This window comes from Homalodisca vitripennis, chromosome 4, assembly GCF_021130785.1.
Source record: "Homalodisca vitripennis isolate AUS2020 chromosome 4, UT_GWSS_2.1, whole genome shotgun sequence".
In the NCBI taxonomy this organism is placed as follows: Eukaryota; Metazoa; Arthropoda; class Insecta; order Hemiptera; family Cicadellidae; genus Homalodisca; species Homalodisca vitripennis.
This window is the reverse complement of record NC_060210.1, coordinates 52,795,482-52,822,346: the sequence shown is the minus strand read 5'-3', so window position 1 is coordinate 52,822,346 and position 26,865 is coordinate 52,795,482. Positions and strand designations below refer to the sequence as shown.

At 32.9% G+C, this 26,865-nt stretch overlaps 2 protein-coding genes across 2 annotated transcripts in view; one reads left to right on the top strand and one right to left on the bottom strand.

The window, feature by feature from the left end:
• Positions 1 to 1,020: 1,020 nt before the first annotated feature.
• On the top strand, positions 1,021 to 13,576 carry LOC124359322. The gene is made up of 3 exons (XM_046811976.1): positions 1,021 to 1,291; positions 10,691 to 10,863; positions 12,484 to 13,576. The coding sequence occupies exons 1-3, from the start codon at positions 1,190 to 1,192 to the stop codon at positions 12,944 to 12,946; spliced, it is 738 nt and encodes a 245-aa protein (XP_046667932.1). The 5' UTR covers positions 1,021 to 1,189; the 3' UTR covers positions 12,947 to 13,576.
• Positions 13,577 to 14,042: 466 nt separating this feature from the next.
• The window catches only part of LOC124359320 (protein takeout-like), a 30,195-nt gene continuing 17,372 nt past the window's right edge, over positions 14,043 to 26,865 (bottom strand). The window contains exons 4-6 of the mRNA XM_046811974.1: positions 23,328 to 23,461; positions 15,661 to 15,813; positions 14,043 to 14,705 (exon numbers count right to left, since the gene is read on the bottom strand). Coding sequence (XP_046667930.1) covers positions 14,551 to 14,705; positions 15,661 to 15,813; positions 23,328 to 23,461 — 442 coding nt within the window. The 3' untranslated portion in view covers positions 14,043 to 14,550. The remainder of the gene's footprint in view (positions 14,706 to 15,660; positions 15,814 to 23,327; positions 23,462 to 26,865) is intronic.

Below are 26,865 nucleotides of genomic sequence, written 5' to 3'. Positions count from 1 at the left end.
CTAACATCCACTGAGAAGAAATCGAGTTACGCTGGAGCAAAAATATGGAACTTACTGCCAGAGGAAATAAAGACAACCAACCACCTTCATTTTAGAAGACATTTAAAATCCTGGCTGCAAGAACTTTATTCCTTGAACGAATTTTACAATTGGAGACAACCATGTTTATAAAGACAAAAGATTAAGTGTGGAATTTTTACTTTAGTTCTATTACTTGTTTCACTGTATTACTATGTATTACATCATGCCACTACTAGTCTTGAAGACTATGTAAATAAAGAGATTTTGACTTTGACTTTTTCAACATCAGAGACAGCCAGACTAAAAAATAAAGTAAAAACTTAGGATAAAGAGGCATCTCTGATGCTCAAATGATACAAAGAGTTTGTTTTGAATTTCTTCACCACCGATTTTATTTGGATCTCTTGAGACAGATATTTACAGACAGTGTCAAATATCAGATAATGCACTAAGCGGAAGGTGAAATGGAGCTGAACTGAATATTCGCATAGAATCAACCCTTCCCACCATAGCTATATTGTGTTACTATTAAAATGTTGCTGATGCTACAACTTGAATAACACAATAATTTTCTATTATTATTATTTGAATTCAGTATAAACTATGATTTCAAAAGTATCATTATTAGTTCTAAAAATTATTCATCCATATTTTAGTTTCAGTGTGAAAGCTATGTGTTTATCTCACTCTTTATTCAAACTTGGCTAAAGCCGACACTATGATAACATTGTGTATGAAATAAAATTGGCAGAGAACTCTTTTTTTACTTTGAATCATTATAAACTGTATTTAAATAAATAGGTAGCGCTGCATGGTGCCTTCTATAGGGGCCTTTGTCTCATATCTCTCATTGGAAAAGTAGTCATCCCAAAAAGTTTATAAGAATTAAGGATCTCTTCAATAAAACAAATGCTCATTTTAGCTATCCATTGTCAATTATTGGAGTTTTTAATCTAATTTGTATTGAATGCATGGATTATTAGATAGCATGGCTACATAAATAAACCTGATTTTATGTTTTAGGGATTGTCTGCTGACAGTGGGTTTGTTTGAAGGTTTGTTTGCTCTCAATGTACCACTAGTCTTGACTCTTCTACCTAAACTACCCCACTATGTGTTTGACCATAATGTACACCCGTTTAGAAGGAGCAAGGCACTAGAATTTCTAATGATATTTTGGAAAACAAATCGCATACTCCAAGACTCAGCTGATGACCATTTGGATTTAATGAGAAAAGTGTCAAAACGATTGTACAAAGACTTCATAAAGGTATGTAGTAATTAGATGTAGCTTTTTCATTACAATCACTTAAAATTATCTAGAAATATTACATAGCATTGTTGAGAATATTGGTTTTCTTATTCCTGAAAACAAATTAATACTAAAATTTATAATAACTTTGACATATTTTACCTTATTTTTATTATGGAAACACAAAATAGGTAATTTTTAAAAACTAAAAATCAAGTATTTGCAAAAATCAAATAGTTTATTTAAAAAACAGCTTTAATCTTTGACAGAGTTCCCAAAATTCATAGTTGTGTTTCTTGAGCTTCACAGTTACTTTGAGGATAAGATTTTTTTATGAAAAAGACAGGCTGATTTTCTTTTAAACATTTGTTTGTGACTAATACCTGCAGTTGTCCCATACTATTCCATTTGTTTAACCCTTTCCGGGCCAGGCGGCAATATATTGCCGCCATAGATCGTGTCTGAAAAGTGCCATTTTTCATTACAATCACTTAAAATTATCTAGAAATATTACATAGCATTGTTGAGAATATTGGTTTTCTTATTCCTGAAAACAAATTAATACTAAAATTTATAATAACTTTGACATATTTTACCTTATTTTTATTATGGAAACACAAAATAGGTAATTTTTAAAAACTAAAAATCAAGTATTTGCAAAAATCATATAGTTTATTTAAAAAACAGCTTTAATCTTTGACAGAGTTCCCAAAATTCATAGTTGTGTTTCTTGAGCTTCACAGTTACTTTGAGGATAAGATTTTTTTTATGAAAAAGACAGGCTGATTTTCTTTTAAACATTTGTTTGTGACTAATACCTGCAGTTGTCCCATACTATTCCATTTGTTTAACCCTTTCCGTGCCAGGCGGCAATATATTGCCGCCATAGATCGTGTCTGAAAAGTGCCAGGCGGCAATATATTGCCGCCTTGATATTCGTCGTGTTCTAAAATAAATACGACGTCAAATGATTAAAGTTTTATGTTTTTTTATTCCCTGGTATATTTGTAGATAATTAATATCAATATCATTTTTATTTTGGAGGTCTATGCATTTTTATTTCGTAATTGTCACGTGACATTATCAGCTGACTCGATCTATTGTTGTTAATTCTTTATGCTTTAGTGTAATCGTACTATTGTATGCTGGATTCTTCTTCATTATTTTATTTTGTGGTTGTAAATATTAGTAGTGTTAGTGATTACCTGCTTAGCTATTGTGTGTAGTAGTTACAATGACTGACAATTTGCGATCTCACGGGAGTGAAATTGTAAGTAGCATATTTGTAAATAGAAAAAGTGTTAATAAATTTCAAATAAAATTGTGTAAATTAATATTTCTTGGTAAATGTTGCTTTTAACTATATTGAAACTGTTTATGGATCCTACAATCATCTGTTTACCGGTAGATCCATAATGTGAATATTTATTTTAAGTTTCTTGCAGTGTAAGAGTCAGTTGCTGTATTATTTATAAAATGTTGCGAAGTACAATTATGCGTATTTATACAAAATGTGTCATAAAACATTTATTTATGAGAGAAATAACACAAAATTTTGTATGGTTGTTCCTTTCTAAATGTACAATATAATAACATAGCTTCCCACAATAAAATTATTTTTCCTTTTTTAGTTATTTACAACAAAAATAAAAAAAATAAAAAAATTTTTATGTAATCCATTAAAACATTATTTTTTTTTTTTATTTTAAATTACTTAAAACTACATCTATATATTTTTTTGTTGATAGTATATATCTATACGAGTAATTTGGTGCAACTTTTAGGTCATTCTCTAATTTTTATGAAACGTTATAAATTTTAATCTAAGAGACTGCAAAATCACCAATTTTAGCCTGGCACTTTTGACTAGTCACAAGGGGATATGATATGTGAAAAAATTTTGCAACATCTCATATTTGGTCCTGGCCCTGAAAGGGTTAATCATATTACAATTGCTATAGCAAAAGTTATATGCCATATAAGTATTTACTCACCCTCTCAATGACTTTGGCATCGTATTCAGCGCACGTCCTACCACACAGTGCAATATTCTTGATTCTTGATTTGCAACCACATCTGGTAACCTCTCCTCCTCCATTCACTAAAACACCATTTAGAATTTTAAATGTATGTTCATATATTCACTTCTACCCAACAGGGATCACTTCTGGCTGGTTTATACCTACCAGTTGAACCCACCACTGGGCACAGCAAAAGCCGATGTGCCACTTCAATCTGGGCAATCTTATGGATGTCCAGTAGCGGCACATCACTAACCGCAAATTTTGAGATTCTGGGGTTCATGGGCAATTCGATAGGTTTAGTCTACTGTGGAAGATGACTGTTGGAGTTGGTGGGGTTTGTTCCCTTACCTGAGAGGTTCTTGTTAACCTCAACAAGGGTGTGCCACCCCCTGCCTACTTTGACTGGAGAGGCTGGTTCAGAGCTGGCCTCCCCTTCTTCCGGGATGACTTTGAGATGTAGTGCCCTAATTCTTCCTCATGGATCTCGATAGGAGGTGGCCCCTACTCCCTAACCTTACCCATCCTGAATATCCTGTCACTCCGGAAGCAGCGCAAAGGTTCTTACAGGACTAAGTCCAATTTATAAGCTTCTTGTAAGAGAACAAAAAAAAAAAAAAAAAAAAAAAAAGAAAAAAAAAAAAAAAAAAAATGCTCGCTTCATGTTTACATCACAATTGTACATTCTGTAGATATTATAAACCGATGGCACTTATTTTGTTTTTGTTTGATAGTTACCTAAATAGTTACAGAAAAAACCTCATTGGTGGTTTGATAACTTTTCTGTACATATATTGTAATGGGCATGTATATACTGTATTTAATAGAGTTTAATACCTACAGATCATGAAAAATTTTTCAAAAGGCTAGTATTTTTTTTAAACCCACATCATCCTACTGGTACCGATATATGACACCCTGGTATGGTGTATTAACCGTCTTTAGTCATCTTGGTCATCCTGGACATTAATGTCAGGTGATGTGAGTTAATTTGATTAAGATTTTAATGCCTATAATTTCTATGTTAGTTATATATCATAAAATACTATAAATTGTCTTGATTTTTGAAATTTTTTGTATTGATTTCTTAACCAATAAAAAGTTTCAAGATGGTGGTCATTCATATTTAAGATCAAAATTTGTATGCATGTTTTGAGAAATTAAGCATTTTCAAACAAATTTTATAGTGAACACATTTTTTTATACATCTTTTAATGTTTAAAGATTGTGACCATCTAAGTATGGAATTGTCATGGTTATATCTCTGTCATCATAAAGCAAAGTGGAAAATATTTTTGAAATCTTAGGTAATTTACAACAATATGGGTGTGCACCATAAGTGCCATAATTTCTCACAGAGTGAAACTAATCTTGGTAAACATGTATTTGCTTACACTTGTATAAGTTATTATTATAAATCAGTCTTAACAAATGAAAATTTTCAAGGTGGCGTTCGTTTGACATTGTGACAAATTTTTAGTTCAACAATGTAATAATTTAGACCAAATGTTACAAAACAAGGAACTGTTATATTTGTTATTAGTTTTATAGCGCAAAATAAAAAAAGTGTTTAGAAAATGCAAGGTCTTGCAATATTTGTTTTACAGTAATAACAGCAGCCATACTGAGAGTTATGAGAATTGTATGATAACTATTTGCAACCATAGTCTATGTGTTTGGAAATCGCTTCATATGCTTATAATGATTGTAATCTATAAAACTTCAAGATGATGGAGTTGCTTAAATTAATTTAAGTATCATGAGTTTGTCGGCATTCCAACCATTAGAATCACTATACCATCAATGTTGTACAAGTGAACCTTCAAAACTATCAATGCATTCTCAGTTAGATATTTCAATACGATTAACACATTGACTGTGGCAGACGCCTTTGTGCGTACTGGGCTGTTAAGAGTACCGGTACTAAGTATCACACAGAATAAACCAGCAGTGAAAGGTTTAAAATACTGTACAGTAACTGTCTAACTATAATACATGTAGTTAACACTCACTGCTAGTGTATACTGATTAATATTCAGTATACTTAACCATCCAGTACACATCAGGGCATCTGTTGTAGCCAACGTATTGAACAAAACACACCGACCCGCCAGAATCTTCCAACCTTCCATTTGACTGTGTCAGAAAAGATATTTTTAATTATATTCTCTAAAATAACCTTACTGATGTAATTTTAAATCAAGCATTTTTTCCATAACTAGTTTTTTATATGATTGCACAAGGGCTGTTCAGAAAGTATTTGATATTGAACAATTACTCCTTATTTACAGCATCTACTATTAACAGATTCAGCATGCATTATCTCTACCATCCTGCTTGCACTGAGAATAGCTCTCATTCATACCTTTAACAAGTCAGCTGTCAGTTGGTGTTCAATGCGTGTGTTTACCAAGCCTTCGTAGAATTTTTTTCTTAAAAAATGACGGAATATGATTATTAGAAAATGTTGTATCAAGTTTTGTTTTAAACTTGGGAAAACGTGAATGGAGATAAATCAAATAATTCAGCAAACCTTTCAGGGGAAGCCACGTCTCCCAAATTTCATGAATTTTTGGCTTAACTGTTTTAAAAATGATCATGATTCTGTCAATAGAGATCTGTGTTCTGGTCAGCACTAATCATCGAGAACCTCCAAAAAATTTAACATTTGCAGTAAGCGATTACTTAACATTGTGCAAGTTGGAAGAAGATTTGGAAATACCAAAAATGAGTATGAGGATCATTTGAACAAGTGAATCGTGTACAATGAACACTACTTTGAAGGAAACTGAAATTTCATTGCAAACAGTATGCTAGTTTTTGAGTAATATAAAAATCGGATGCTTTCCTGACAGCCCTTTTATTTTTAGAACACCTGACAATTCTTAAAATAATAACCATATATTGACTACTTCAAGATTTTAACTGAACCCTGACAACACTACAATAGCAATAAATATTGATTTTTATATTTATTACTACATTGACAAAATTCTCAGATAAATACTTGTTATTTATTCTTACCTGTTGACAATCCTACTGCAACTCAGAACTGCAATAACACCAAAACATCTGTGCTGCATATTGCCACCACTAAATTGAAGGAGCGGAAATCATTACTTCGCTGTTTTATCCGTTCACACAGCCCCACTGTAAAAGGACACAACCAGATATTGCCAAAACACCAGAGCAAAGGCTAGAAACTACCCCTGTGGCGAGTGTGGGTATTGGGGTAAAATACTCCAGTATTTTATGCACAGGCACCTGCAACCTCTGGTACCATGGTGGTTGTGTGAATCTTACAGAAAGACAAGTGACAAAACTCACAAAGAAAAGAGATATCAAACTGGAAATGCAGAAACTGCAACATCTCTCCTCATCCCAACCAAAACCCTCCTCGACTCTAACCAAGTTATGAATAATCTCCCAATACTAGACAACCCCAAATCAACCACTATACTTCACATAGAACTTGTACCACTATCAGGAGCAGAGGAAGTTTTCCCAAGGCACCGGTGGAAGAACATTTCCAACCTAACATAAAAGAAAAGCTCTGCTGCTCCACCCCCAAAACACCAGCTTTAGCAAAAATCAGAAAAGAAGGAGAAAGTATCGAGGAGTTCTTCAACACATTGATGAGTACAAGGACAGTATTAACATTTATCAATGTAAAAAAAATACGGCAAACCCCCTGCATTATGTGAAACTGCCACCTCATATATGCCTTACCAGTCTCCTACACAACCAGGACCTCAGACTCAAACCTCTTCACAGGATGCGACCCACCAACTTGACACTTTTTTAGACAAAACCAAAATCAAGTTCACAAGGACATAGCTGAGCCGAAATTAGCAACAGCACAAGAACCAAAAATAAATCAAAATCCCCCAAAATATAAATTTTTCCAAACCTAGAAATAAGCACCAGAAACTTATGACTGCACACCAAAATATTGACGGCCTTCAGAACAAAACCGACAGACTTGCTCATTTTCTCCACAACAACAAACCAGACTTACTAATACTTACTGAGCATGGCTTAAACAACGAAAAGCTGGAGAGCACTAGAATCCTTGGCTACAGACTTATAGGCAGCTTTAATTAGACAACAACACAGAAAAGGTGGAGTGGCTGTCTTTGCAAACTTAAACCTTAAAAATAAAATTACAGTAATATCCTTATCAGGAACCACATCAGAACTTATATGTGAAACCATCCTTCTGAAAATTGAGATGAAACAAGGATTCTTGCACCTTTTAGGTTATATACAGGCCACCTAGTAGCAACTTGGAAGAAGCATTAGATATTTTTATTATCTGAATTGGACAAAATAACATCTTTTAAAAAACCCGGTACTCGTAATAGGGGATGTCAATGTAGACAACCTGGTGACAAGCAACGACAGAAGAAACTTGGACAATATGATTCACGGCTATGGACTGAGCAGACTTCACCTACCCCTACAAGAATTAACCAGTCACAGCAAGACTTCTATAGATTTCATATGCACAAACATTAACGAAACTGAAATATCAACCAGAGTGCTAAAAAACAGGCCTCTCAGATCACACTGCCCAGTTATGCTTTATCTCTACAAACATGACAAGCCCCACGCAGACACAATCATACAGAAGACAATTTAACACAAGAACCGTAGAAGAACTGAGGTAGAATCTACAAGCACAGGACTGGTCACAAGTTATGCTCACAGACAATGTGGATGCTGCTTATAAAGCGTTTCATGGGATCCTCCCAATCTGCAATGAACATAGCCTGCCCTCTCAAAATAGTAAAACATAAAAGAAATCCCACCAAGAATGTATGGGATGATGAAAGCCAGGCGCTAAAAAACACATACTTAGAGGCACTAAATTGAGAACACATTACGTGCCATCCTGACGATAAAAAAGAAACAGCCCAAAGGAGAAAATCCTACGACTTAAAACTAAAAACACTAAGAAAACAGCTTAACTCCTCCTACATTGAAAGATCTGACAACAAATCAAAAGCCATGTGGAAAGTGATTTAATAATGAAAGAAAAGAGAGATTAGAAAAAACTCAACTTGAACGCTTAAACATATAGGACTATGCAATCAGACTCTCAATAGACATTGCCAATTACTTAAATAGCTTCTTTGCTACAATTGCTGACAGAACACTTGATACCAAAGGAAATGAACAACGAACAACACACACAATAGAACCAAATTACAAAGCCCAAATACCAAGACTAATTTTCCAGGAGACAAATGAAATAGAAGTCGGAAACATCATAGACACCTTAAAATCCAAAAACATCAACAGGAGACGATGAAATATCTTCTAAATTGGTCAAACAATACAAACATGAAATTATCACTCCACTAACAACTATTATAAACAAATCACTTTTACAAGGGACTGTTCTCAGCGGGTTGAAACTCGCAAAAATTTATCCAAAATATAAGACTGGAGCAACTGATGAAGCCACCAGTTATCGGCCAATCTCACTTATCTCCACTTTTTCCAAAATCCTGGAGCGAGTAGTGCTAACTAGACTACTGGACCATCTCAAACAGCACCACCTTCTTACTCCGAGACAACATGGTTTTGTAAAAGACAGATCTACAGCAACAGCACTGGTCCAACTAATTGAAACCATCATTGATAAATTGGAAGCAGGATATCTAGCCACAAGTATACTTTTGGACTTTACCAAGGCCTTCGATTGTCTAGACCACAAGCTCATTACAAAAAAACTGCAAACTCTGGGAATCATTGACAAAGAAATAGACTGGTTCAAGAGCTACCTCAGCAATAGGACACATATTGTGTAAATTACTTACACTACACACAACACGGTCAAAAAAGTAAAAATCTGAACCACTACCAGTAAGCAGAGGGAGTGCCGCAAGGCTCTGTTTCTTGGACCCGTATTGTATATCCTTCTGACTAGCGACTTTCCAGAAATACCTTCAAAACTATTGTGAAATGGTAATGTACGCCGATGATACAGCCCTTATTGTAGCAAAACAAAAACAAAGATCAACTAGACATTGACTCCTTTGTAGCTTTCAATATGGCTCTAAACAATATTGCAACCTAAATGATTTGGTTTTAAATGAATCAAAAACCCAACAACTAATTTTTACAGCTACTCAAAATAAACTATCATGGTCTCCCAGAAGTAACTACAATAGAATTCGGAAAATATTTAGGACTCACCTTGAACCGAAATTTATCTTGGGAAACTACACATCAACCAGCTCTGTCAAAAACTAAATAGCAGTCTTTACGCAATAAGGAGAATTGCACAAATCAGCAACACTGATGTAGCTATGACAGCATACTACTCGTTTGAATCTCACTTGAGATACGGCCTGATAGCCTGGGGAGGCACGACAATCTCAAATCTCCAAAGGGTGCTGCTTCTACAAAAAAGGACAATTAGAGCTCTAAAAGGACTAGGACCACTTGACACATGCCGAACAGCCTTCAAAGAACTGAGAATTCTGACTGTAGTAGGACTCTACATCCAAGAGACAATCCTCTATACAATCAAATCAGGGCAAGCAAGGACTGGAGACGGACACTCCTATAACACTAGACACAGGAGCAACTTTCTCCTAAATCAACATCATCTCAGCTTATTTGAGAGGAAACCTTCTTATCGAGGAGCAATGTTCTTCAACATTCTACCTGAATCCCTAAGAAGGACTGCCAGAAAAAGAACTTCAAAGCCTCCTTGAGAAACTGGCTACTGGAGCGACCAATTTACAACCATCCAAGAATTTGTTCAATGTAGAACACACAATTTTTTGACAAACACTAACTCATTACACCAATTGTAACATAAACATGAGTTTTTGCCCTGTTCTCCAAGAATATGTGCAATAAAGAATATTCTATTCTATTCAGTTGAAAATTTCCTACAACTAACATTTGAAACGTAAATAATATTAATAGAAATAAAAGTTAAATATCCATTGATGTTTAGAATGCATTTGTGGAAATGTAAAAATTAGGCTAATGATTACTACTTTTTTACTATTCCCTTTTTTCGAGTGATTCAGATATATTTATCTTTTTAAACCCAAATTCATAATTAATTGTTTAGATGTACTCAACTTTCATTGCCTCCTTTTCCACCAAATCAATGTTTTAAGCAGTTACAAGCTACTCTATTGTGCTTTTTTAGCCCTCCTTGCTTGAAACTCGTTATGTCATTACATGAAGAAATATTTAACTGAAACATGTTTTGAAAAGAGCATTTATTTACTGCTGTTATGCAAGTAACGTATCGTATAAATTGTAAAAATCAACATTTTTTCTTATAATTTTAATATGTATTTTATTATTAGGTAATATTCTCCATTACTATTTCTCAAATCAATGTTCAAATGAAAAATGTTTTTAGATGTTGGAAGAACCTTTTGATCGAGTACAGCCAAAGTTTGTGGCTTTTCTGAGGAAAGCCTTTTCTTTTATTCAAAGCAAAAATTGGCTACCTGATGTTGATTGGCAAAATCTCTCGCAGTCCTTGACACAGTTCCAGAAAACTCACTGTGTGAAATCAAATGCCAGGAAAGGGTGAGTAATTACTTATCTACATCAAATATAAACTAAAAGCATAATTGGCACTAAAGATGGTGTACAAATCTCTTATTAAAACCTTATTTAATCGTAAAAGGTAATTCTGAAGTAAGTAATTTTGCTTTTCTCTTTGTGGAAATCTTTTTACTAAGAATGTAGACGTTGTTATACTTAGATACCGATTTATTTCAACAACCTTAAAAGTCAGGTATTAAAGTGGGTTTAGATCATTAATGTGCAAACTAAGTTGTATAACACTTAGGATTAATGTATGCACCTTACATTTAGATCTATCTTGAGATAATGTCCAAGTTAGCCACGAACAACTTTGTTTCTCCCTCACTATTGGAAAATGCATAAAATAATGTATCTGTGTGGTGATTATTATGCAATGCACACACATCACTTCATGTTTTCTGAATATTACTTACTGTGACATACATCTCAGTATGTTATTCCACTCCTTCCAAAATCAGTGATTAGTTGGTATCTATGACATTAGACAATTGGCTGATTTGAGAGTACGGTACACTTACTGACTAGAATATGTTGAGACCTGTTTAATTAAAGATGCTAAAAACGTTGATGATAAGGAAGAGGAGTTGTTTATCTTTCGAGTTTAACTTGGAAGTTTCACTATATATATATATTTTGGCTATTTTCCTGGACATCATTAACAGTTTGAGAACTGTGATCGTATTAATTTGTTTTTGAGTGTTTGCACAAGACATGTGCAAAACAATATTTTCTAAGAAAGGTAAACAGAATTAATTTGAGTGTTAACATAAAGTGTAATAAAGTAAAATAATTTAAGATATTATAGTTATCTCTCACCTATTTTGAACAAGAATTAATACAAAAGTATACGTGAGAAAACACCAGAGCAGATGAATTAAGTATAATTCAATCTGTGTTTTCTTTTTTATGTTTGTCATCTTTTTATAATAAATTTGTTGAGTGTAATTTTGGTATTAGTCAAGGAGCCGGGTGTCGATTTGCATTGTATAAGCACACAACCTGGTTTTTCTTGAAATCAATTGTGAATTTCCTGGGAAATGTATCATCAACCGTGTTAGTTTTGGTATGGGAGGGTATGAAATGGGTTAAAAATATGAAATGATAATTTTATCCATAGATCATTCTTTTCTTAGCTTGGCACACTTAAAATTAATCATCAGATATATAAATTAATATTAAACCAGTGTCAAACTCTAAAAATCGTGACTTTCACTCTCTGTATCAAGTTATCTGACAATAGATCAGTTCTTCTAATTTTGTATTGCATTTAATATAACTTATAAGTATGTGCTGTTACGTGGGGGACAATTTATATTTTACTTATTTCAATATAGAACAAAGAAAACGTTTGGTTGCTTCTCTATTTTAGGAGGTGAGTTTTAATTATTCAACAGTTCTTCAGAGACTTGCTGTCTAATTCTTGATTATATTCATAAAACATCAAGGTGTTGCATATACGAAGTTCCCCTGTAGATGTAAAAACTATTTCTACAGAATATTACAGCTACTATTACAAATGGAAACTATACATAATTTTCCTTTGTAATGCATTAATTAAGTATAAAAGGAATTTTACAAATAAAGTTGTTATATTTTTAGGACAATGAATGGTCATGGCAATGATCACACTGAAGATATGGAAGTTGAGGTCAGTGATGACCAGAAGCAAGATGTATCTCAAAGTGAATCTGAAAAAGAGCTTGTGAAAGCAACTAAAGAAAAAGAAAAACTGAATTCAGAAGAAGACGAAGTTGTGCAAGATGAAGTTGTCGAAGATGAAGAAAGTGTAGAAGATGGTGTGACAAATTCTACTGGAGAAGGAAAATCATCAGAAGAAAGTGAAGAACCGTTGAGTGAACCTGAAGAAGAACCACCCAGGAAAAAATTAAAGAAAAAGTCTGACAAGAAAAAAAATCATGAAAAAATTAAGCGTACACAACTATTGAAAAATAATTCTAAAAAAATGCGACTGGAAGCAATGGCTGTTGGTTTGGATGAGAATATATTCAGTAAATATAAAATGTTAATGAACAACACTTCACCACCATCTCCAGATCGGTGAACTGAGTCACTCTCACATTAGTAAATTCTCACATGATGAGCTGCAACTGCCAATTACTAACATATTTTTAAAGTTGTTATTACTTAGAGTATTTGAAGATATAGGTCAAATAAAACAGTTCAAACTAGATAACACTTGTTTCCTGTATATAAATGTATAGAACATTTAATATAATTGAACACTTAAATTACAAGATACCCAGCCATAATTGTAACTACATATTAAATAAGTGTAGCTAAACTAAAGTATGGTAACTTTTGTTTGCAATAAAATAAAGTTGAAAACGTTTAGGAAAAAGCATGTAATGTTGTTAAAGAAGAGAATTTGTAGATATAATTGTATATCTATTCTTCTTTACTATGAATGATTTGTTTGATATGTTCAACATATTTTAATTATTTATTTCAGATAAGGATCTTTACTAAAGTAAAATAAATTAAGTATTTTGTTTGTTTACGTATACAGAGTATATTTTGTGCCACATTATACAACTGTAAACTTGTACATACAATAGAAAATATTAGCAAATTATGTAAAGTTATTTTATTAATTGGTCTTGAGGTAAGTGTTATTTACTTACTACAAGCAAGCAGTTCAATTACCTTGGAATAAATGTTATTTTTATGTAAACTAATGTCTTCTTTTTTCCTACTTTCTTTTATTTACACTCAATCTGTATCATACAACTTGTACTTTTAATTTTGAATGCTGTGTGGCTTATAATATATTTTATTATTCATCAATTACTGATAATTATATTTAGTTTATTATAATGAACCAATTAATAATTTAGGAACAAACATGTTAAAATGTTACTCTGGAGATATATGTAAGACTAATTACAAATTACTTTGCCAACAACATTTAAGTCGATGTTCTGGATTATAATTTATTACGTTCCAATATAATTTGATTGAATTTAGATCAGGCCTGAAAACAAATGTCACTGGAAAATTATTAACCTTGGGAAAATTATCTTAAGGACGCAAAGAAAAATTCAATGATGCTTTCACTGATCCTAGAATATCAAACTGAACTTTGTAATTCAATAGTAGTAAAAAGGTCTGGATTCATAAAAATAAATTCAATAGAAAAATTTGTTTTATAAAACGTGTTTAATTCTAGTCCTATTTACACTGTACAAGAAATATGAATGGCTTGTTTTCCTTGACAAGATTACAGCAGCCAAGGTTACAGAGTGGACAGCAGTAGCAGGGTTGTGACATCAGCAGTGCAGTGTTGTAACCTCCCAGATATTCATCATTTATATTTTTGAACCAACATTCAGTCTTGATGTTAAAAAAAAACCAGTTCAGTTTAGTTATATAATATTCTACCTTTAATATGATATTAAAAGTGAATAAATAGAAATCTGTAATTAATTATGTAATTAAATTGCATAATTTCATTAAAACAAACATTAAAGTGGCCCATATTGATGATGTAGAATTTTAAATTCAGTTTCATGAGTCATTTGTAATTGCCATTAATATACCATGGGGCTAGCACCTTTAGCTTCAACACTTTTAAATTCAAAGTTCACTGAAAGCAAACATTGCTAGGATCACAGGACAGCTTAGCCATGATGATCACATGTACTGAGATCAATCCTTGGGGAAGAGAGTCTGGAAGGGTACGAGGTCTGCCATGGAAGTCAGAGTCTGTTTGAATACCTCTCCCAGAGAATCACTAAATGCTGGCCCCAGGTCCTTCATGATTTCCTGCCAGTTCTCATTCAGAAATATATTCATGTTGTCTCCTGTAATGTTAAAATTAATTATAATATACATATTTGGATTATTTACACAAAATAATCTATTTTCTATTATGTTTTCATTCTTTATTTCAAGAAATTATCAGCTTTAAATAATATATTTGTAACAAGAAAAATGTTTAGCTAATTTTAAAATAGTTAAAAATTAAGCTTGTAAGTACTACTCCCGTTTAAATAAAAATACATTTTATTTTGAAAGCTGTAATAATGGAAGTGTGGAAGACGTAATTATTTACTTTGCTCAAAAAACATTTGCCGAATAACGGTTTGGGTGAGGATGAATAACTTGAATGTCAATATGAAGGTTATTTGGATTATTTTTTAATTGTACAGTATGTTTTAATTATAAAGTAATTTTTTGTATAGTGAATAAAAATAATCTGAATTTCCTAGGAAACAACAAGTTTGATTAAATGTTCAGCATAATCATTAAAAACATTGCTCATAATATTTTTTTGTTTTGTTTAATTTTAAGCTGATTATTTTAGATATACCCACAAAAAATATTATTTATGTAAAAAAATACTTTGTCGGTAAAGTATGTTAAATCAGTTAGAAAGTAACTATAAAATTACAAAAATAGTTTTCAAAAATCATATTTAAAAAATTACAAAATTTAAATTAATAATTTTATTGGAAATATGATGTTGAGTTTATTCAATGAAGATTTTACTGTAAAGACAGTCGTAAAGAAATTTATGCTCTATTTTATGAATTCTGTTTTGCTGCCAATTTAATTCATACTCCAGACACCTCAATAAGGACTGCTTCAATGAGTTAAAATATGTAATAACACTTCTTAATCACATAATAGTGGTGTAAATTTTGGGTTTTTTTGTGGTAATACACACAATGATTGCAATCTCATTCATCAATAAAAAGTATTTTTAAAAAACAGTGAATTTTTACATTATTTATAGTATATACCACTTGGACATACCTAGGAGTCTGTCGCCGTTGAACAGGTTGTCCAAATGTATGTATAGGCGGTCCACGGTGAAGGGCAAGGAGTGAGTTGTGACCTTGACATAATCCAGCCCGTTGGCACGGCGCTCCAGTATCCAGTCATACTTGTACGAGAACTTCACTCCAGCTGGACAACATAACAGACGTGTTATTTTTATGTGAACTATTAATTCAGTTTTGATAAAAAAAAGAAACACTACAATAACTTCATACCATTGTGATTGTTCAATTGGTATAATTTTATACCAATTTGTTTTAAAGTGAACTTTATAATACATATAAATATCACTATAATACAATATCTAATGGATTGATAACACATAGTCTATTTGACCTAATATTTTCATCATATCCAAGCTTGCTTTTTGGTGTCATTTATGAACTTTCTTTTAGGGCTGGCTATGGGAGTTTAGTCTATATGTCATCCACAAGCTATCTTTAACAATAACTCCAATTCTCATTTTCAAACACAAGCTATAATGCAATTTTTATCTCATAATTATTTATTTGATACTATATTTATATTATATAATTGAATATGTAAAAGCTTCTAAAATTTATGTAACAGAAATGAATTAATTTGATTTTGACTTGTGCATTGAAAATGGTTGTCCTGTCCCAGAAGGAAACTTTATCATTCTATAAAAGACCTAAAGATGAATATCATAAAAAAGATTTGTTCAGCATAGCTATAATCTAAACTGCCAGTATTATAAAAATATTTTGCTTCTTCTTTGTTTAAAGTTTGTTATTACGATGGATGGTTTGAAATGTTAATAGAATTCCGAGCATTTGCCATCTTTATTGTAACGTGTTGTTTTTGCTATTAACTTCTGTGCAGTAACATCCCTTGGATTAATTTTCTTCAGTCTTCAAACTATTGATGTAGCAGTCCAGTATGATACAGATTTCTTTGATTGACAGACCATTTCTACACATTTTAGATGTTAAGTACATGTTATATTTATAAATATATCTACACTGAGGAAGGAGAAGATTTCAATCCATGAAGCATAGTGTTATTTTGTAACAAATATGAGGGCAAATGTTCGAAATCCTATTTTGTTTCTATTTACTTTCTAATTGAGTGTTTTACTATTGTCTCTGCCTAATGCAAAAACCGGGTAAGCCAGATATGGGTGATATGAAGAATGTAAATACACCCAAATGTATGTTAAATGTTTACTTTTTGAGGGCACTGTGTGATTATGAAAACCTTGAACACTGCACTGGAACTGTTTCAAATGAAATTTTATAAATTTATTACACACAAATTTTCAATATATTTTTAAACTAAACTAATGCATTTGATACTTGACGTTTTTGTAGTTGCTTAAGTTAAATAAAACAATTATAAATGTTATATATACAAATATTTTTTAATATTAAAGCTCAAATCTTATCTTACTGGAAAATTAACCATCCCAACATGCTGTAATACTCATTAGGACATCAACACTGATGTCACAGTTTTACCAAGGTAATTATTTCTTAAAACGGTCCAAGTGTTGTAAAGGAAACCCTCCCCCCTCTCTTTCTAATGGCACCGGCCAATGTGAGCTTGACCATGTGGTACTCCTTGTTACAAAAAAGATTTTGTATATCAATTCACCAGATATGACATGTTTAAATGTATTTATAATGAAACACAATAGCAACTGTAAATTTGGAAATTTACTGCCATCATAAATGTTATACATATAGTTTTAAAATGGAATATATATATATTTAAAAATAAGTAGCCCAGTACTCTTTCATAATCTTTATTTCTGACACGTGTTTTGGTATTCATGCTATGGTCATAGTACTATTTGGCATGATTGCTGAAACACATGTCAGAAATAAAAATTATAAGAGGGTAATTGAGTTACTTACTTTTTTTAAATATATTTGTTATAGAAGCATATATAACTTAAATATACAGGGTGAGTCAGAAATATGGTAAAATATTTTAAGACGTGATTGTAGAGCTAAAAATAAGAAAAAAATGTTATATAAAGGTAGGTCCGGAAACGCTCCATTAGTGAGTAATAGCTGGCGAAAGATTTTGCTTTGTTTTCAGTGCACCAGGTGAAATTAAGTGATTCTGAAATGTTTTGTTCTTACTTTTTAACTCAAATAAGGTGAATTTATAAGGAAAATCATCTGAAAAATCAAATAAAACCACTCTAGAGGTTGTAGTGTGAACAGTTTTTGAGAAAAAGTATGAAATTTGCAAGAAATTAATAAAAAAAATACGGTTTTAAATGTTTGATGTACAATAACATTGTTAAATGACCAATAAACAAATTGTTTTTCCTAATTAAGATTGTAGAGAATTTAATTCTGAAAACAATTATAATAATCAAAGTTAACTAAATGTGTAAAAAAGTTATGAAATTGACTCCTCACGTATTACACTACACAGCAAACTTTTGCTGTTTTATAATAACGAATGAGTATCTGATTGGTAACAGCTGATGAAAAACAAACATATTTTTAGTTAACATTTTATTTTTAAATACAATAAACATATCTACAATCGCTTTAAGTCTCACCGGAAGATTAAAGATGATGCTCAAAGTGACCTCCGTTGTTCAAAATGCACGCGTTCAGGCGTCTTCTCATCGAGTTTCGGACCCGTTCAAAAACTCCAGGTGTCTGCTTAATGGTTTCTATTCCATTAGAAATTTTTAATCGGAGTTCTTCAATGGTATCTATTGGGGAAGAGTAAACTAATGTTTTTAAATGTCCCCAAAGGTAAAAGTCCAAAGGATTTAAGTCCGCTGATCTTGCTGGCCATGAAACTGGTCCACCTCGGCCTATCCATTGATTTGTGAAACTCTCATTTAGGTGTCCACGAACAGCCAGAGAGTAGTGCGCAGGTGCCCCGTCATGCATAAACCACATGTTTTGGCGCAAATGCAGAGGTACATCATCAAGTAGGTTAGGTAGCTCGTCTCTTAAAAAGTTCAAGTACACCACGCCATTAAGCCTGGGAGGAAGCACGAATACGACTAAATGATCTGCTAAGATTCCAGCCCAAACATTTACTGAAAACTGATGTTGTGGGCGATTAGGTTTGATAGCATGAGGATTTCTGTCTGCCCAAGTGTGGTTGTTATGGAAGTTAATGATAGCTGTTCTTGTAAAGTGAGCCTCATCGGTAAACAAAATTGTATTTAAAAAGTTTGGATCAGCACATTTTCCCAGAAGCCATCGACAAAAAGAAACACGGGGAGCGAAGTCTTGTGGCAAAAGAGTTTGGACATGCTGGAAATGGTATGGGTGTAACTGGTACTCGTGTAGTATTCTCTGAATACTAGATTGGCTGACATTGAACTGTAGTGGCAATTCTCTAGTGCTCTTTTCAGGATAATCTGAAATTTCATTAAGAACCAAACCTTCTAATTCAACAGTCCTACATGATCGGGCAATGCCTGCATTGCTATGCTCCGAAGACTTCAATGAACCTGTTTCAGATAGGCGTTGATGAATTACAGTAGAACCTCGATAGTTCGACACTTTGTGGACTAACGGGGTGTCGAACTATCAAGATGTCGAACTATAGGGAGTATATAGATTTTTAACACAAGGAATATTAAAAAGGCGAGTTTATGTTAAGATGGACTGTAATTTAATTAACAATGTACAACTAAACAAATATTAAACTGATGAAACAAAATGTATCAACTTACATTGTTTTACAGTGCTGTACTTCTTCCTCTTAAAATAGTTAATGATTAAATGAATAAATGTAAAAAATAAACAAACTCAATTCATAATATAGGCTAGATAAAAAAAACAAAATGTATATACAAAAATAAATTAATATGGGACAACTATAACTTGTAACATGGTTACATCATGTTTTACTTTTTACAACGCAAAATAGTTTTTGTGATTTTTAATTGTTTTTCACTTTGGTTTCTTCGCCGAGCCGCCTCGTCACGTAATCGTCGAAGAAACAAAATGTCCATTCCAGTCGTCCCTTGTTCCTGTAAATACTGGATCGCTCCCTCGAAGAATTTTACACCTTCGCTGTGTGTCAGTTTTGATTTTTGAGTGGTATCTTCGTCGTCTTCTGACTCTTCATCACTATCCTCTCTTGATTTTAAAGCATCAACTATTTCTTCCTCTGAAATTGGTCCGCTTTCTTCATCTTGTTCCATCCACTCGAAAACATCTGTAGGTGAAGCTTCTTCACAACCTGGGATTTTTTTCCATTAAAGTGGCTAGCTCGTCATCTTTAATTTCTTCGTTGAACTCATTTCCCTGGTGGTCCAAGAGCTTCCTCCAAGAACGCACGAGCGTTAGGGGATTGAGTTTCATCCCATGCCTGGGAAATCCAGCCAACAACATCCAGCATATCAATTTTTTTTAACTTATCCACTAATTCGACTCCTTCATCTAGGGCTTGAATGGAGACATGAAAGGAGTTTCTTCCTATACAACTTCTTAAGCGTTACCAAAAACTCCTTGGTCCATAGGCTGGCAAAGGGAGGTTACGTTAGGGGGCAAGAACATAGCTTTTAATTTCTCCGTCTTGAATGACATCTACAGCCGGGTGCGTTGTTGCGTTGTCGAGGATCAAGAGTGCTTTCATTTGGAAGGTTCTGGGACTTTAGATGCTTCTTAATTTCGGGCACAAAACTGTTTGTGAAACCATTCGTTAAAAATGCTCTCTGACATCCAAGCATTTGATTGGTGTCTGTAAAAAACGGGGAGGTCAAAATGGTCACCATTCATTTTAATATTTTTGAAGGCTCTAGGTTTCCTGGCCTTTCCTATCAGAGCCAATTTTAATTTATGAGTTCTGTTGCGTTACTGCAAGCCAAACACAGTAACTCTGTCCTTACTTTTTTTATATCCTGCTGCAGCTTTCTCTTGTTTGAGAGCCAAACTTTTTGTTGGGAGCATTCTAAAATTCAGACCAGTTTCTTTTCAATCAGTTATAGATTTGCTCTCCACTAAGGCCTAATTCTTCAATCAAAGCTTGAAATTTCATTTTAAAATCATGTGAACTATCGAGATTTGCTGACAGTTTTTCTCCACAAATGCTCAATTGTTTAATACCATACCTCTCTTTCCATCTGTCCAGCCATCCAGAGCTTGCTGTTGAATTCAGGCTCTCCCTCTTCTTTAAAGTTTTGATAAAATTTCAAGGCCTTTTCCTGTAAAATCGGTCCTGAGATCGGTGTCCCTTTCTCCCTCTGAATCCTAAACCACTGGAAAAGAGCTTCACTTACTTGTTCATACTCAGACCTCTTCATACTCCTCCTCTTGTCTAACGATTCTGAACACACTCTTTTCACACACCAAGACTCAATTTCATTTCTAGACTTCCTCCATCCAATCACTGTTGACCGACCAACGTTCAAATCACTCGCCACTTTCTGTACACTTTCACCTTTGTCAATCCTTTTTAGAGCATCTAATTTCATTTCCATCGTAACAAAGCACCTTTTACGTTTTTTATCTGACATTTTAAAAAACAAACAAATTACAAAGCAGTTCAGTAACACCAACTACGTATGTCTAACGATCGTTAAAACAGTAACGTATCACGAAAGGAACAAAAACGCGTCTTAACTCCCGCAGCGTCACGAGCGAACTGAGTTGACGACTAAGAATAGCGGGTGAGTCAGAGGGGGAGGGGGAGGAGGATGCGCTATACAAAGGGCAGTGGCGCGCGCGTTCACGGCAACAATGGCGGGCCCGTCAAGGACACCACTTGTCCCTGCTGTCACGTTATGTTGGTCACGGCTGGTGTCGAATGATTACGGACTGTCGAACTATCGAGTGTCGAATTAACGAGGGTTCTACTGTAGTGGCAAAAAATTTTGCGCTTGGACACCTACGGTTAGGAAAGTTCTCTTGATACAGACGTCTTGCTGCATTACTATTGCAGCGTCCCAAACCATACATTAAATGCATGTCTGCTAATTCAGAGTTTGAATACACATGAATATTACCTTCCATTTTTAATAAATGAAACGCACAACACAAAATCGCTAATAAAATGGATGAAGATAACTGGTTAAAATACTTAACAGAAACACACAGTATCTTTACAGTTTGTTGTTTTGTTCAACAATGAGGTGACATATGTTATCTAATAATAAATGCCCAGCTGATTATTTATTATTTAAAAATGTTTAAACAGCTGTTGTTTAAATGATTAATTATTACCAGCTGTTACCAATCAGATACTCATTCGTTATTATAAAACAGCAAAAGTTTGCTATGCAGTGTAATACATGAGGAATCAATTTCATAACTTTTTTACACATTTAGTTAACTTTGATTATTATGGTTGTTTTCAGAATTAAATTCTCTACAATCTGTATTAGGAAAAACAATTTGTTTATTGGTCATTTAACAATGTTATTGTACATCAAACATTTAAAACCGTATTTTTTTATTAATTTCTTGCAAATTTCATACTTTTTCTCAAAAACTGTTCACACTGCAACCTCTAGAGTGGTTTTATTTGATTTTTCAGATGATTTTCCTTAAAAATTCACCTTATTTGAGTTAAAAAGTAAGAACAAAACATTTCAGAATCACTTAATTTCACCTGGTGCACTGAAAAGAAAGCAAAATCTTTCGCCAGCTATTACTCACTAATGGAGCGTTTCCGGACCTACCTTTATATAACATTTTTTTCTTATTTTTAGCTCTACAATCACGTCTGAAAATATTTTACCATATTTCTGACTCACCCTGTATATATATATATATATATATATGTGCTATATAACATGGCCTATGCAAACGATAACTGTCCTTGTGGTTTCAATATGGTAAGTGTTTAAACTTTTTTTAATTTACAATTACGTTATTTATGAACCTAGAGAAAAACAAAATGTGTTCTGAAATGCTTATAACGTTTATTAAATATTGGGTAATTAACAGATTTTTTGGTATCTTGAACGGTTTTTGAGATATTGTAAATCCCAAAAGAACTTTTTAGCACCAAAAACTGCTGAAACAAGTTCAAAGTTGGTACAAATTTTACCTTTTAAATATTTTTGCTAACTTCGTTGGCAGGTTGATACCTCATTTCGTTTCAATATGGAGGCCATTTAAACTGTAAGTATTATATTTAATTTGTGAACTTGGAGAGAAAAGCAAAATATGTTGTTCTGGAACACATATAAAATTTACTAAACATTTAATAATAAATAAATATTTGTGTAGCTTGGAACGGTTTTTGAGATATTGAGTACATGTAAATCTCCTGATAATGTACAAAATGTACATACCTCTTCCAACTGAGCTGTAAGAACTATTTGATTTAGTACGTTTTTATATATTGTGTATAAATTCATCTCTGTAAAATAAATTTGTTATAAACGGCAGCTTTAATAGTAGGAGGTATTCCTTGAATTAATTTAGTGCAAGAATATTTAGCTAAAACTATCATAATCATAGCATGTAAAGCTATTAATTTTATAAAATGGTTTGTTACTATTAAACTTATTTATGAAATATATACTGTAAGTACTCAAGAGACAGACAATTCTAGAGTCAATTCATTCCTCAACACAACTAACTCAGAATAGTGCATTACGATTAATAGCTTTTTATGAAACGCTTCCGTCAAACTGGAATATACAGTATTGCAACGTTACAGTGACAAGGTGAATGAATACTGACTGGCAGTGATGTTTGCGTCCCCCTGGCCTGTGATGGGTAGAATCAGCACCTGTCCGCTCACGTTGTACTTGCCCCTAATCTCCAGCTTATCCAGAGTGAAGTACCACTCACAGTGGCTCTTGTCGAGCTGCACACTGAAAACACAAATACATACTTTACTAGTACCTATATTTTTTTACCTTGTATCCTGTAATTGGCTAATTTTTCCTTCATCACAAATATGTCAGTATGCTCAAGCTGAGGATCATAAAAGCATTGCCAGCAGCCAATCTTCATTTTATATATCTTGCAGAGACATAAATAATGGCAGACTTTATTATACAGGATTGTTTACAATGGTTTATACCATTAAATGTAGGAAATGTACATTGGCGCTGTATATCTAATGTTATTTACACAGAATGTTGTGAGATTGCTGAATGTGTTTTCAAATTTGGAATATTTCCTTTGAATTATTATTAAAGTATCACAGACATCATGTCACTTCATTTCACCTCCCTCTGGTTAAGTGTCTATTTGTAACAATAAACCAGCATTATTAACAATTCTAATTTTGTCTATTACCATTATTGAATCATTACAATCTAACATCACTTTACACTTTACTTCTGCGTTATAAGTTAAAATTAATAGAGTTATTGTTTTAATATTTATACAGCCTACCTAAAAATACAGAAACTTTTACTCAAAAGGGATGTACTGTGAAAGTAGTTTTAATGATTTTTTGTAATAAAAGGAGATGCTGATCCCTTTCTTAAGCCTTATTCTGTCCATCCTCATGGGCCACTGGCCTTTGCGAGAATCTTATCAAACAGAATTAGGGGGAGAGTCAATACAGTACAAGGTTGATGGTACTGATAAAAAGTGCACTGGTTACAGATAGAGTTTATACCTGTGCTATATCTAAATCAGACCTAAAGTTCAACATCTTAGACCGCTCGACCATTGGCACTCTCAATTGTTGTCATAGACCAAACAAAAATTTCCAAAATACAGTTTAAATTTGAGATTATAATATATATTTCTACATTTCACAAGGCGTACTCATATTGCAATGTTTGTTGGATTAGTAGTCACTATATTACTTATCTACACATGAGAATGCAATCAAATGGATTGTGCAATGATTGAGGTTAAGGAGAGTAATATGGCACAGGAATAGATTTTACTATATTTTTTTATGGATGCAAAACAGTCAGGATAATATGATTCAAAAATATTCCTACGAGTATGTAAACCTTCAAACTGATTATATTAGTTGTCATCACAATTCAATTCATATTGTTTAGTAGTTTTCTAGCTCCTAAAACCTTATATATATATATATATATATATATATATATATATATATATATATATATATATATATATTATTTTGCAATGTTTGATATGACTGTAGCAGACTATGAGGATTTGTAAGTTTTGAAACGGGTAAATTATAATTAGTTCAAATTATGGTAGCTTCCCTTTAACCTTTTTATCAAGACGGTATGTTTCATGTCTGTAAAATATCCTTCTAATGTTCCACAAGATAAAACAGTTAAAGGATCAAGAGAGAGCTATCTAGGGTTTAAAGATCAATGGAGTCATCAGACATTATAAGCCTGTTGTGCTTTGTATGTGTTGTTGGCTCACTGCACTGTTACTGCTAAGCAATCTTTCTCTTCATGAATATGTGATTGGAGAATTGATGTTTTTCTAAGCATATGGATCTATGTTAATGATAAGTGTTCAATTCCAGCGTACATCTGAATAGTATGTTATACAGAGAGATTCTGTTTATAGAAAAATATATCTAACAATGCATACATTAGACTGTAATCATCACCCAAAATGAACAGTATTTGTGTACTATCACCTTTAAAAAAGAAATAATTCATTGAAAGCCTTATTCTGTGTGTCACTGTAGGAAAGTTAATGAGGAGAGTTTATACAGTACAACGTCAACAGTATTGTGATTAAACAATATACCTTGGACACATATAGAATTTAAAACTGTTCATCTCTAACTTTGATCCTGAAGTACAACTCGGACTGTGCAATCACTGGTTTTCATTTCACTGGAATTATTATATGTACTATTCTGTTGTTTAAATGTATTTCTGTTGATAATATAATTAAATCTCAGTATTTTTTCATTTTCAGTCGCCCAAATAAATCCTCAAACTAAATTGTGATATGAAGTGATGTCTGTTTTTATTTTATATCTACACATCTTATTAAAAGTTAGATATCTATGTTTTGTAAATAAATCATAGTTCCTATTTGGCCATTAGTTTCTATCAGATGACAATTTGCCTGTAAAATAATGGCTATACAGTAACTGTTATTTGCTAGTAGTTGGAATTGCTGCAACTGTTTCCTTTTACTTTATTATTATAGAGTAACTGTTCAGGATCTTAAGTAGCTTTTTACATCATTGTGTGTCTTTTACATAAAAAATAAACATATTACAATGCTAGAATTTTAGCACTGGAGACAAATAATTGGTTTATCATTCATTATGAATTGGGTTATTCAAAGGGTAGACAAACTCAATAAGATATATATAATGAAAACTCTGGTTCAACATGATGATGAACACAATATTTTTTTAACGTTCCAGGATGTGTCAGGTGTCCAGTTTATGAGTTTTGTATTCCTCCCAATCAGTTATGAAGATTTATTGTGAATGAATAGTCACTAGCAAATGCTAAAGATTTATACTAATGTCCAGGGCCGTGCGCAGAATTTTATTTAGGGGGGGGGTTCTATACTTATTTTATGAAATAAAAAGTATAGAATTTTTTTTATTTAAATTTTTAAACGGTATATAACACAAATCAGGCGGAAAGCGCGTGCAATGAAACGATTGGAAATATTTGCGCGCGCATGCACGTAAACTAACGGCGTAATAGAGCACAATTAAACTGATATATGGAAACAATATGATATATCCCAATCTTCAAGGGGGGGGTTTGAACCCCCAAAACCCCCCCATGCACACGGGCCTGCTAATGTCATTTAGAGTACTTTTCTCTATCAAAGCAATGTAGCATGACGTTGGATCAATAATTCATCTGGCACACATTATCTGTGTTTAGTGGCACAGCAGCAGTGCGTAACATTATAATGGCTGTTAATTGACATCACCCAGAGCTTTGATGGATGAAATGTAGGTATACCTGGTGAAATAATAAGGTATTTGCTATCTTCAAGCCTCAAAGCCAAAAGCTTTTGTCAGAAATAAGAGAAACAAGAAACTGCAGGACGTAAAAATAATACCAAAGATTATTAAATCCATAATTGATACTGCAGTGGTCTGTGTTGATGTATGAAATGCATTTTATGATTTCCCACTGGTCTTGGATTCAAACTTTGTGGTTTACTCTACAATTCATAATAACTGATCAAGATGAATAAGTACGAGACTCACTGTTCACATTAAAAAAAAAGGTTTTAAGTGTCACTTTGATGCTGAGGAAGTGAGAACAAGATGTTTTCCAGCAAAGTCTACAATTATTTTTATGGAAGTTGAGACTGGGGAAGAAGAATATAG